This window comes from Ascaphus truei, chromosome 2 (genome assembly GCF_040206685.1).
Source record: "Ascaphus truei isolate aAscTru1 chromosome 2, aAscTru1.hap1, whole genome shotgun sequence".
NCBI classification, from domain to species: domain Eukaryota; kingdom Metazoa; phylum Chordata; class Amphibia; order Anura; family Ascaphidae; genus Ascaphus; species Ascaphus truei.
In genome coordinates this window covers 471629323-471643225 of record NC_134484.1, presented here as the reverse complement: position 1 = coordinate 471643225, position 13903 = coordinate 471629323, and the positions used below count along the sequence as shown (strand labels likewise).

At 46.3% G+C, this 13903-nt stretch overlaps 1 protein-coding gene across 2 annotated transcripts in view; it reads left to right on the top strand.

Moving 5' to 3' along the window:
- Positions 1-13903, top strand: part of LOC142488357 (uncharacterized) — a 76173-nt gene that overhangs the window by 18119 nt on the left and 44151 nt on the right. For both annotated transcript variants that reach the window (XM_075588780.1, XM_075588779.1), the window contains one exon: positions 8925-9022. In XM_075588780.1, coding sequence (XP_075444895.1) covers positions 9004-9022 — 19 coding nt within the window. In that variant the 5' untranslated portion in view covers positions 8925-9003. Of the gene's footprint in view, positions 1-8924; positions 9023-13903 lie in introns of those variants that run through there.

The window sequence follows — 13903 nt, the reverse complement described above, 5'->3', positions numbered from 1 at the left end:
CATAAGAGTGGCCTCTCCCTGCATTACAGAGAGAGAGGTTGCCGGCGCTCTGGGAGGCCCCCTGCGAGTCCCGACCCCTGGTGGAAGTCTTTCCCCTGCTACACCCACAAAATCGGAAGGGCCGTCTGGAAGAACGGGGCAAATTCGGGAGGTAGGAGAGGCGGTGAAGCTCCGGATGCCCCGAGGAGCGCGGAGTCTGGCCTAACCGCGAGGTTCGGGGACGGAGACCCCCGCGGTGTTTAAAGCGTGCCCGCAGCAGCCTCCCGCGGCCCTGGGGTAAAGCCCGAGCAGGACCTCTCCGCTGTGGTCCCCGCTCCCCCCACCCCTCCCCTCGAGACAGAATTTAAAAAATAAAGCTAAATACCTGATCTGAGACGATCCCGGGAGGGGAGACTCTGGCTGAGGGAGCTGCAGGTCTCGGCCGCGTGGCTGAGGGGGAGGAAGCGGACATTTTAAGGGGGCACTCCACCGAAGCACCATCTCACCATAAAGGGGTATAAGGCTGGACGTCCTGATCACTAAGAACTTGGCCTTGCTGCCTGAGACTCAGGGTCCCATAACCACCCATCTTCCCAGCGACATTGCACTGAATTAAATAAATAATTCTATTCAGCTGTACCAGAAAGACACCTGAGTGCCTGGAACATTCCTACACCTCTTCCACCCCCCCCCCCCAAATAAAAACATTTAAAGGGGGGACTTTTGTCGACGGGGCCCCCAGCTTAGGAGAAGAGCTCCTATTCTCCTGAGAAAAGCATCAGTACGGGCACTACCCGCGTCCGAACCCCCTCCCCCCTCAAATCCGCAACAATCACGGCGGCAATGGCGAGTAAACCTAAAATTCAGCAAATTCAAGGGGTTTCCCGCTACTTTACCTCAGGGAGGCGCCCGCTGGAGCCGGAAATTAAAGATGTCGTTGAGGAGCCCACGTGGGCTGAAGTGGGAGCTGATCAGAGCTTCCCCGACCTAAAACTACCTGCGCAGTGTCTGGGAAAGGAGTTTTTTTAATCCCTTTTTCAAAAAATGCGGAAGGGATTCCAACAGGATATAACTGCCGCCCTTGAAGGTCTGAGAGCGAACATAAGTGGCCTTACTATCCGCACAGATGAACTAGGGACCAAAATGGAGGAAGTACTCCTGACCCAGTCCAACGCAGAAGATGAGGTGGTCAGGTTAGGCCACGCCGTGAACGAGCTCAAGGACGCCTTAGAGGATTAGGAGAACAGAGAGCGCAGACAGAACCTGCACATAAGAAATGTTCCTGAGTCTGTTTCTCCCGACGCCCTCCAGGACTACCGCCGCAGAACCTTCCTGACTCTGGTACCTAAACTGTCGGACCACGACCTCCAGATGGACAGGGCACACCGCGCACTGACCCCCAGGTCGGCAGACCCAAATCGCCACAGAGACGTTAAACTGCACATCTACTCTGCCAAAGAAAGAATCATGTCTGCCAGTAGAGGACTAAAGGACCTCCAGATGGATATTCACCCAATCCAAATCTTTGGTGACCTCTCAAGTCACCAACAGACGCAGGGAGATGAGGCCCCTTACGGCGATCCTTAGGGAGAGAGGCATCAAGTACAGATGGGGTATCCCCTTCAAGCTTGTCGTACTTAAAGATGGCCGATACCACTCCATTTCTAGGCCAGAAGAATCCCCAGAGTTCTTTAAGTCGCTGGGATTAATCCCTCCTCCATGGGACCGAGAGAAGTCCTCCAGAGACCCAGAAAGACCTGAGGCCTCAGAGATCCCACGAGTATCTCAACGCCTAGCAAGTCAGAGGAGGCCATAACCTCCCCCTCTAATCTCCCATCCGATGAGGGTGTCTGAGGGAAAAGAAGACGACCTTCCCTCCTGTCAGGCTACAAAGCCTCTAACCTGCCGGGCGAGCAAGTCCTGAAGCACAGATCCCCATACCTGGGCCCTCCCCAATTCTCCCCCCGCCTCCTCCCCATCCATCCCCTCTCCTCTCCTTCCACCCCCCACCAAGGACCCCCTCTTCCCCCCCCCTCTCCTCCCCACCTTCATCTCCGACCGCTCTACACCAGATCTTACCAACAAGATGGCTCTTTCCTGGACCCCATACACCCCTGGTCGACAGCCTCCCCCTCCCCGCATACAGATGTCAGCTAAGACCAGATCTTCGATGGCAGGGGCTCAAATGAAGAGTCCGACCGCCCGACGCGTACCCACCGTTAGAAGCCAGAGAATACCCAACCTCCTCTGCCCACACCTCCACAGTGTTGGAACTTCCGTACCCAAAAGCCCAGCAAGAGAGACCTTGTACGACTATGGTTTTATCCGTTGAAGAAATGAGTCCCCATTGCTGCTGGTCCCTTCCCTGGACACTGGCCTTCGCACCCGCCATACCACAGAGTGTGAACTTCTTTGGTGAATGTCGTATATACTATCCCTAAGCACCCACAAGGCCCATCTCCCTTCCCCCCTCTCCCCTACCCCCCTACCCCCCTGCCTATGTATAGAGATCCAGACAGCGGTACCCCTACTGACACCCCTCCACTGGGTGTAAAGAAAAGAACTCACAATGTGAATTTACATTGCTCCTATCTGTATGTTGCTTGATGTACTTATCTTGTTCTCCCCCCCCCCCCTCTTTGTTTACTGATTTCTACAGAAGCAAAAGCTGAGGCCTCTACTGCAAATGCTCCATATGCTCCACACTATGTCTCCCTCCCCCCCCCTCCCTCAAGCAGGTTAAGGGTATCTGTACTCACCACTAAAAACAAGTATCTCTGTTATGTGTATATTTGTATTTGTACCCCTACCCCACCTGTAAATACTCTCCTAATGATTCTCCATTGAATTATCGGAGGGCACTCGGTCCTCGTCTCCGGCTTCCAGCCATGCTCTACACTTCAGGAAGCTCTCCAGGGGTTTCTAACCCCCTTTCCTTCTTCACCTGGGTGATTAAGGATCCTCTCTCAGGGCCACTGTTAGGCCCACAACTCCCTCCTCCTACTGTTTCTCCCCACCCATCGGAGGGCCCAATCTTACGAAGTCTAGCTGTGGGCCATGAAGTCCCGCCGCGGCTCCTATGCAATCCAGTTCCAATCCCCTTTCGTGGGAATCCAAGGGGCTGAGAGGCCTTGAGCTTCACAAACAAACACCCCACAAAATGTCTTCTATAAAGCTTATCTCCCTTAACGTAAAAGGCCTAAATTCGGCTAAAAAAAACTTGCATTGCAAGAATTTAAAAAATCAAAAGGAGATATCCTTTTTTTTACAAGAAACGCACTTTGATTCCCCCAATCCACCAAACACATTTAAAAGTATATTCCCCCAAGCATTCTGTGCCTCCTCTCCAAATAAAAAAAGGAGTGGCCATACTAATTAAAAAACAATGTCCCCTTCTCCCTTACAAAAGCCACCCCAGACCTTGATTGGAGATATCTGATCCTCCAATGTACCCTAACTGGGTCCCCCATCACTCTAATTAACCTGTATCTCCCTAACGAAAATCAAACTGTTCCTAAAAAAATTCCTAGAAGACATAGATCCACAAGCCCTCACCTCGGCAATAATAGCCAGAGATTTTAATATGGCAGCCTCACCTATCCTAGACAGGTCAACAACGCCATCTACGCCCCTCTCTTCCCAAACTCAAAAAAAGGCCAAATACTTTAGAGACATAATGGAGAGATTCTCTTTAACAGATATATGGAGGGCTCAGCACCAAGGTCAGAGGGATTACACATATTTATCCGCCCCTCATCAGTCCTATTCCAGGATCGACTACAAAAATATTCTCCAAGCATCCTCACCCTCGAACATTGGCCCAATTACCTGGTCTTATCACGCCCCTGTCGAACTCACCCTCTCTCTGCCCTTCGTCAAAATCAACTCATACAATTGGAAATTGAATGACTCCCTGCTTGTAAGGAATCCACTCCTGGGTTTTGCTGAAACCTTTTCCTTACAGAACCTTGCAGCTTCTAGGACACTCCCCCTTGAACCTGCAATCAAGAATCACCTGCTTCTGCAATTAGACTGCAGCCTGCTTCTTGCTGCCTCCTATACAGCTCTTTCTCATTGGCTGTCTGTTCTATTTAACTCCTGCACCGCCCACCAGGAAGTTGCTGAACATAGACTTTCTCTAGTAACTATGTTTGCCACAGCCTTTGTTTGGCCTGCCTGGCCTTCTTGTCATTGTCCTCAGTTACTGGCAGACTCTGCCGCGTGGCTGCGGTTACACTGAAGCCTCAGTGTTTCTTGTCCTGTCTGCAGTACCTGTTCCCTGCTTCCAGTCCTACAGAGGCCTGCATCGGTGCTTCCTGTTACCTGCTGCAATCTCCTGCTTCCAGTGGCTTCCGCTACTCACAGCTGTACCCGGCTAGGGGGTGCTGTTTGTGCTGATGTACTGGATCCCCTATCTCTCCTGCAGAGGCCTGCATCGGTGCTTCCTGTTACCTGCTGCATATTATCCTTGCAGAGGCCTGAATCGTTGTTCCTGTTACCTGCTGCAATCTCCTGCTCCCAGTGGTCTCCACTACTCACAGCTGTAACCGGCTAGGTGGTGCTGTTTTGTGCTGAAGCACTGGATCCCCCGTTCCTGTTCCTGTCTACGTTGGAGCACCTTCGCTCAAGCGTCCTGTTGCTGAACCCCAGCATGGATATCGTTTACCCAGCCTTCTCCTATCCTGACCCCGGCTTGTCCACGGATTATCCTGCCTTCTCCAGTCCCGACCCTGCTACGTACGACGACGAACTGCGCAATCCGGATCAGCCTGCACGGTCTAAGGTTGGTGTATATCTATCCCCACCTCAGCCCCGCGGTCCGATCCAGGTTTGTGGTGAGCACGTACACTGGCGACACACTTTATTCGAGCTCGGCTAGTCCCACGAATTCGGGTATACCCGGGTGTATTGAGGTTTGTGACTGTTTTCTGCCCGAGTGCATTGAGGTATTTTCTAGGCAGGGATTGAAGCATTTTATTCCCACTGGCTGCAATACTGCACAGTATATATATATATACTGCATTACAATTCATTAATTTATGCCATCTGGTAGACACACGAAGCATTGCAGCCTATTAAATCCTAATCATTACAATTTAACAGATCAGCCGCCCGTCAGCCAGGCATGAACCCAGGCTGGGAAGGCAAACACAACGGGGCTTGTCAGAGGTGAGGAGTGGCGCATTCCAGGTATCTGCCAGGTACAAACTGGGCATTTGCTCGAATAAAGTGTGTCGGTGCAGTACGTTACACTACTTAATTGCCCCGAAACAGAGCATATAATCAGACAAAAGCTCTCCATTTTTTTTCCAAATAAACAAGGGTTCAGTCTTAGCCCCAGCAATATTATGGGAAGCTCACAAAGCTTCGATAAGAGGAGACCTTATCTCTATCGCTTCCTGTAAGAAAAAAATGAAACTCAAGCTGCAGAATGAACTCACAGATAAAATTATAAAGTTTGAATATATCCATAAATCTAAACCCTCCAAAAGGTCCTAAAACTGCTATCCCAAGCCAGAGCGGACCTAATGCAAACCCAACTTGAAGAGGTTGAGAGTGTGCTGAGGTGGAGCAACCAAAAGTTTTTTGACAAGGGCAACAAAGCAGATAGACTACTAGCTACTAAATTTAGAGGGGCCCGGATTAAATCCCAAATCTCCAAAATTTGCACTAAAAACGGACAGGTCACCTATATAGAGGAGATAGCCCAAGAATTCGCACATTTTTAGTCTGATTTATACAATCTACATCCCCCAGACCGAGAACCCGTCAATCCTGAGACAATAGCGCAATACCTCGCACAATGTAACCTTCTCCATCTGAAGAGGAGCTAGAAGGCCTAAATAAACAAATTTCCCAGGACGAGCTAGCTGGAGCCATTAAATCCCTCAAATTAGCCAAAACACCAGGCCCCGACGGATTTTCCAATATCTATTACAAAACATTCATGTCAACTCAAACCCTCTATCTGCTCGATGTGTTTAACTCCTTTCTGGCAGGCGATCCGATTCCCTCTACAATCTCCTCAGCAAATTTAGCCATCATCCACAAGGAAGGTCGACATCCATTGATGTGTGGGAATTATAGACCAATTTCCCTTCTCAACACGGATCGCAAGAATTTAGCAAACAGGCTCAACCCAATTCTCCCTCGACTTATTCACATTGATCAAGTAGGCTTTGTGTCAGGAAGGCAGGCCTCTGACAATACCCGCAAAATTGTGGATATCATTGACCATGTGCATCTCACTGGAATTAAGGCCATGATTCTAAGTCTCGACGCTGAAAAAGCGTTCGACAGAATCAAATGGGCCTACGTAGATCAAACATTGCTGTAATTTGGCTTCAGTGGCCCATTTCTCCAAGGAGTCAAAGCCCTTTACCAAAACACCATGGCACACATTAAGCTCCCAGGCGGATTATCAGATCCGATACAAATTAAAAACGGAACCGGGCAGGGATGTCCCTTATCCCCTTTGTTATTCACCCTATCAATTGAACCTCTTGCAGCTAAAATTAGAGACGAAACAAGTATAAAAGGGGTTATGATTGCCGAAACAGAGTACAAAATCTCTCTTTTTGCCAACGATGTAATACTGACCCTCAACAGCCCCCATATCTCCCTCCCCAATCTCCAAAAATTACTAGACCAATTCGGAACAATTTCAGACTACAAAGTTAATATGGATAAGTCAGAAGCTCTCAACCTAACTCTCCCAGAGCTTACGTGGAAACTGCTACAGCTTAATTTTAAATATAAATGGAGTACAACCAATATTAAATATCTTGGGGTTAAAATCTCAAATTCATATAGGTCCTTATATCAGTACAAAATTTCTTGGTTTGGAAGAATAGTCTCAATTAAAATGAACATCCTCCCGAGACATCTCTATCTCTTCCAAACTCTCCCTATAGCCGTTCCACTTCCAGCTCTAAAGAACATCCAGTTCCACATATTCCAATTCATCTGGAAAACGGGAGACCAATGGTCCTGAAATCGGTAATGCTATCCCCCAAAACGAAGGGAGGGCTTGGGGTCCCTGAAGTGATCAAGTATTACCAAGTGGCACAGCTGAGGCAGGCTGTAGCTTGGAATTACGACCCAGCCTCCTCATGCTGGCTTTCAATAGAATCCCATTACGCGGCCCCCTCTCCCTCCCGGTGTCCCTCTGGTCCCAGGGGGGCAAAGAGAAAAGCCCTAGGAAGTTTGATCTAGGATCAATGAGATGTACGTGGGACATAAGGCTCAAAAATAAAGGGAAGTATGGCCTATTAGCATCCCCCTCTCAACTTACCCCCATCTTTGGAAACCCAAATTTCCCGCCAGGGTGTTCTCAAAGACAATTCGGTCAATTTCAAGACCTGAACATCAGGCTGGTTGCAGATCTGCTGAAGAAGGGACAGCCCTTCACCTTTTCAGGAGCTCCGGGATAAATATCAGACCCAGGATCTCCATTTATTTAAATATCTGCAAATTAGGCACTTTCTCTTTTCGCTCTCCCAAAATGCCAAATTCCCCACACTAACCAACTTCGAATCCCTTTGTATCAAGGGCAGCTACCAGAAGGGGTTTATCTCCGAGATCTACAAGGGGTTGGAGTTGACAGTGGATCCCCCAACCCATAAATATATGCAAAAGTGGTCCGCGGACTTAAACCTGACAATTGACAATTGACACAGATGACTGGAAGGATGTTTGGGAATCGGCAACTAAAACCTCTATTTGTACAGTCACTAAAGAAAATATATACAAAATTCTATTCCAGTGGTACCTGACCCCGACTAGGCTGAGCCAATGGGCAGAGTGATCTCTTCGATCCTCACAGCCGCCAGATGCTCAGCCGCAGCGGCCTGGAAGCAAATAAAGGCCCCAACTAGAGGCACAGTAGTCAAAAGGATCAACACATTTATGACTATGGAGAGACTTACGGCGATGCTCCATAAAAAAAATGCTGCAGTTCCAAAAAAACTTTGGAACCGTGGCTGGAGTCCCGACCCCCGGGGCTGGCCTAGGTCCAAGTCGTAAGTATCTCCGTCCCCGTCTGTCTGACCCCCTCCCCCTTTTTCTATATGTTAAAATGTTTATTGGAAACTCTCTGTACCAATCACAGTCATGTGCTCATGACAACTCTGTATCCTTGGTTATATATTTTCAATTAAAAAAAGTAACTACATTTTCGGACACATTTTGCTGCAGTAGATTTTTGTGTGTTAATTACGGACCCCTGGTGATGAGCCTTCCATCTGGTGGCTGCAGTTTAAGGCTATATTTATGATGGATTGAGGGGCGATACTACTCATTTTAGGGACCCTGCAAAGAGAAAAGTGGGTCAGTTCGATGGCTGTGTGTATTAACCCTTGTCACATACACAAGTCATGTGCTCACTGGTGTGTCGTGTGACAACTGATAAGAAAGAAAATGAGACGATAACGGGGTGAGGTGATCAAACCCCTATTTAATATGGTGAAAAGTGGGGTCAGGTTAGAGGAAGTTACTGCACTGTTCTGCATTGCCCACTTCTCACTGTATAAAATAATGGAGAGACGGTGTCAGTATGGAACAGAACTGCTGGACCGGAGAGCGTATCGGGAGCTTTTATCAAAGTCTCTCTAGCGCCAAACTGGAGCACCAGATTTATCTGCATCTTTTTATTCATAGTATAGAACTGGACAGTATATTAATTTGTTGCTATTCTTATGGCTGTTGATCTCTGACTTTTAATGCAATTTTTTTTATAGTACATGATTGTGTTACATAATCCTACACCATTGATGGATTTTGCACTGTTTGAAATTAAGTTCCTGTTTGAGGATGAACCATATATTTAGGTGCCTCTAACTTTTGGGTTGTTTTTGTGTTAAAAATCTTAGGTTTGAAAGCTTATACTAAATTCTGTAAATTTGTCCAATAAAACAAAACATTTCTTCTGTTTCTTTTTTATACAGACACAGCTGATATCCTACAAATATAAATCAAGGAACCTCATATCTCAGCACCTCCATAGGAGCGCTGCTCACTACCAACATGGATCCACACGTGTTAAGTGAGTAGAGGAGCTATTTTGGTGGCTTTTAATCTGCGAGGGAATATCTGGTATTTTGCAGTTATGCGACTTGAACACCCAAACTAATCTTGTGTAAACAAGAACTTTCACGGCTCCATTAGGATGTCACATCAGAATAGTCGATAAGGTAAATGCTCAGTTTCTCAGTCATATAGATGGTGCGGGCTTGGAGTGGATGTAAATGTGGAATACAAATGACTCTTCAGTAAACATACTTTGGTTTATTAAACACAGTCCATAAACACTTCACATAGATATACACAGATAACATGACACAATACACACAGCAAAATATAAGCGCTTTAGATAATCATCCTCTAGTAGGTTCCGGTCCTATCTAGAGGAGGTACTTATCTTGTGTTACCCGTTGTGAAGGACGAAATGGAAACATCTTTCATGGAGGCAGCGATGTGCTAAGAACTTCCAGAATTGGCTGATTCAACATAAGTTCAGGTTACTGTGAGGGCAACCCTATGGGATCTATGCTGCACACTTCACGTGTGTGGTTTCCTGTTAATCCATTGGTGACTACTGTCATAGGGACATGTTCCACCCTTAAGCACAAGACCGAGTCCTCTTAGTCCAACACCTGTCTAGAATGCTACAATTCAATTCACATCACTGCTGGTTGGCCAACACGGAAAAGAGCCAATTAAGCCCAGCCCAGAATCTCAGATTCCTGGGAATGGAGTTAAAAACACAGCAAGGCCGAGTGGTTCTTCCCTCCGACAAAAGAGATAATGTATTTTGTCAATGCATGAGGCTGATGGGCACTATCAGCGACCATATAGGTGGTGAAGTGGGTCAGGTGGCATAGAAAAACGTATCAACAAAACTTCTTACTACATTGGCAGAGACAGGCGGCAAGCATGGACTAATGTAACTCCTTACCGCAAAACGTAAGAGAATATCTAAAATGTTGGAAAAGCAACAAGAAACTAAAAGCAGGTTGTCCTCTATAAGTGAAAATATAACTCTGCACTAGTGATGTAGCGATGTGAAATAAAGTGATTAATTAGCAGCTCAAAAACCCACCTAGAACTACCTCTAAGTTCATGAAAACAAAAAAAAATACAAATATTGGGGAGTGCTGAATAGTGCAAAATAAATGCCAAATGCAATAAAGGTGAACAAAATGTGAATAACTATCAGTGTGAGAAATGTAACAATTTTATTTATAAAAGGTTTTACCAGGAAGTAATACATTGAGTTGCCTCTCATTTTCATGTTATGATGACAAATACATGGTTACATTATATATAAATACATTGCATGCACAGTAAGTGATAATATATGATAGAGGTGTATGTAACAGTAACAGACCAAATTAAAATGAGGCAGCTTTAGTTTTGAAAGAACTTAGACTGGTGGCGGCTATGAGAGTCCCCAGTAGGTTGTTCCAGTTGTGAGGTGCACGGTAAGAGGAGGAGCGGCCGGATACTTTGTTGAGCCTTGGAACCATGAACAGTCTTGGAGTCAGTGTCACGGGTGACCAGGTCTTATGCACACCTTAATACCGGGATTCTGCACTGAGCACACACGTTGAGTAAAATAAATTGTAATTTATTTCTCTTCAGACAAACACACAGAATCTTCACAATATACACTTAATAAAACACTTACTGAGATGGGGAAACGAAATCAATTGTTCTTAGAACTAAACAAAGTCTCTAGGCACCCCTGCACGCATGCAAGTGGGTGTGTTAAAGGATCCGTGTAACAATTCTTGCCACCCCTATATTTCCGCCAACAGGTAAAAGTTTGTTCCATCCTTGCAGGGTTCGATCGGGAACCCTTAGCTCGAACGAATTCCAGAAGAGGCCAGCAGGCATTTTTATAAGGTTGAAGGCTCTATACCAAACATGCACAACCAATCCCTCCCGTGGGAACATTTTTCCCACCTATCCACAGCTTGCCACTAGTCTGCAGGAAGGGCAGAAGTTGCGTCCTGGTTTGCATGGAGCAGGCGATAAGTTCACACCTAGGCTCATTAGCATACCGGGATCCTCCACTTACCTGGCGACACTGGGTCTGGAGTTTGGCCACCAAGTGTGAAGTGCGCATACTTTACACCGGTATCTGGCACTTGTAATATCCTGGCCACCCTAACACTTAAGATTGCTGAGGCTTTTCAACTCCGGACTTCTCATAGACATTGGGGCACCCACTCTACAGGGTGCCTTTGAGGTCCGGAGCTGAGAAATCCCTCAATTCATTCATCCCTGACATACTTGCAAGTCAAAGGATTTGTTCCCGGGCTAACAGAAAAAAACCTCACTGGCTTTTACATTTAAAATCAACAGTATAACACAGTTTATTAATAAAGTATGTTCTGCTTGTGCCACTGGAATAAACTTTATATGTGGGTGCATGGTTTCTTTATTCCTAGCTGCACTCAAAATTAGAGTGCTAGCTCACTCCGATCACAAGTTAACTTACTTAATTGAAAGGGCTATGATGTGGGTCTGCGGCTTCACCTAGTTCCCACGCCAATAAACTTCCCCCCTTTTAAGTTAAGAAGCTAACGGATACATTTTGACAGAAACCACTTCAGTTAGACCGCAAACCACTTAATCAATTAACCTTGCGATTGCGAGGTCTAGGTCTTAGAAAGCGATACCTATGCTTCAAAGCGGCCAGCCATATACAGCTACGCGTCTTCAATCAGCGCTTGGTTTAGCGCTCACCGCTCCCTCTTGTGTCGCAAAACCAATTGGCACAGTTTATATACATTCCCATTAGTGCAGCTAGAGATTGAGCTGCAAAATGGGGACAACAAAGATGGTGTAGGGGAAAACATGTCAGTGTGGTGTACATACAATTAACCCCTTCAATCCCAATACGATTTAGGGTTAATCAGACGGGTATAATGTCTTTATTAATGGCCTGATTAACCCCTCTATCGCCACAGTCAGATCTCCGATGATAAGGGCTGCATATGGTAGTGGTGAGGAGTTTGTTCAGATAGACCGGTACCTTGCCCAGAAAGTATTTGAAGGCAAGACAGGAAAGATTAAATTTGCGCCTAGACTCAAGTGATGGCCAATCCAGTTATTTGAAAATGTTGTAGTGATGTGTACTGTAGTTGTATTGGAGGACAAAACGGCATATTGAATTGTAGAGGGTATGAAGTTTGATAAGGTGGGTTCCAAAGTCCCCATAGTCTATAATTGGCATTAGGATCTGCTGTGCGATACACTTTCTGACCAGAAGACATAGGGAGGATTTGTTCCTATAAGTTTGGCATAGGTTTTGGATGTCGGGGTATTAATGTTCAACCCAAATGTTAAATGGGAGTCAAACCTTATGCCCAAGTATTTAAAACTAGTAATAGGGGCTAGGGTGGTATTAGCATTGTTTCTGTTCTGGAGCTCATTCATTGGAAGCTTTAAAAAATTAGTCTTGGTCCCAAATAATATTGCTACAGTCTTGTCAGTGTTTAAAAACAGTTTGTTTTGGGAAATCCAATTTTCAGGTCTCAAATATTCAGTTTGAAGAACATGTTCAAGGTCGGAGAGGCTAGGGCTTTGTGTATACAAGATTGTGTCATCCGCATACATGTTATTGAAGCTTCCTTACAAGCTGTAGGACAGTGATTCCCAACCTTTTTTGTTTGGAGGAACCATTGAAGTATTTTGAAAACTCTCGGGAAACCCCTATCTGGCTGACACATATTAGGTTCGACAGGGGTAAATCACAACATTTCACACCTCACAAGCCCCCTCTATTTTCCACCCTCTACCCATGTATTTCTCTCCCCTCCGTCTCACTCGCTCTCCATCTTTTCCTCATTCACTCCCTCCCCCTCTCCCTCCCCCCCCTCTCCTCTCACTCGCCCCTACCTTCTGTCAATTACCTCACTCTCACTCCATCCCCCTACAAAATACATACCAAAAAATACCACCCCCCTAAATATATATAACCCCAATACATAATAAAAATACCCGCCCCTCACCAATACATATTAAAAATGCCCCCGCCAATACATATTAAACCTGTAAAGTGAGATGGGCCGAACTGCTCCAAGGAAAACAGTTTCAGGCTGCACGGGTCAAATAATCATCATCATCCTCCTCAAATACTCACCCCTTGCATCTCGCATCACCCACCCTGCATCTCACATAACCCACCCCCCAGGGGGGCACAGAGTCATTCAGAGGGGGGCGCAGAGTCAGTCAGAGGAGGGCACAGTCAGTCACACAGAGGGGGGGGCACAGAGTGATCCAGTCTGAGGGCAGGCACATAGTCAGAGGAAAAACACACACACAAGAACAAATACACAGGACAGACTTAGTCTCACCTCTTGTCTGCATGGCCACACCTCGCAGGCTCATCACACCTCCTGATTGGCTGCTGCTGAGTAATCGACCAATCAGGATAGAGGAAACTACCCAGCCCTCTAACAGCCCTGCACTGGGAAATCGGGGAAATCCCATGGAACCCTTCTGATGCCCTCACGGAACCCCAGGGTTCCACGGAACTCTGGTTGGGAAACACTGCTGTAGGAAGATCTTTGATGAACACTGAGAAGAATAGGGGCCCCAGAACTGAGCCTTGCGGGACACCGCAGGTGATATCCAATGGGTTAGCGTTAGAGCCTGAGATACACATGTTGGGATCTACCTGATGGGTAGGAATGAAACCTTTTTTTTTTTTTTTTTTTTTTTTAAACTTTGATTTTATTAATTTTTTTCCAGAACAAAAATACAATGAGTCCATGAGGATAACCCCAAGGGGTCCACTCTTTCGAGTATTCTCATATCATTTCATTTAACATTGTAGGCATTGTACAGTACATTCCTTGAACCTTATCAAGCACATATCGATTTCACGTATACCGACATTCAGTAGACCAGAACA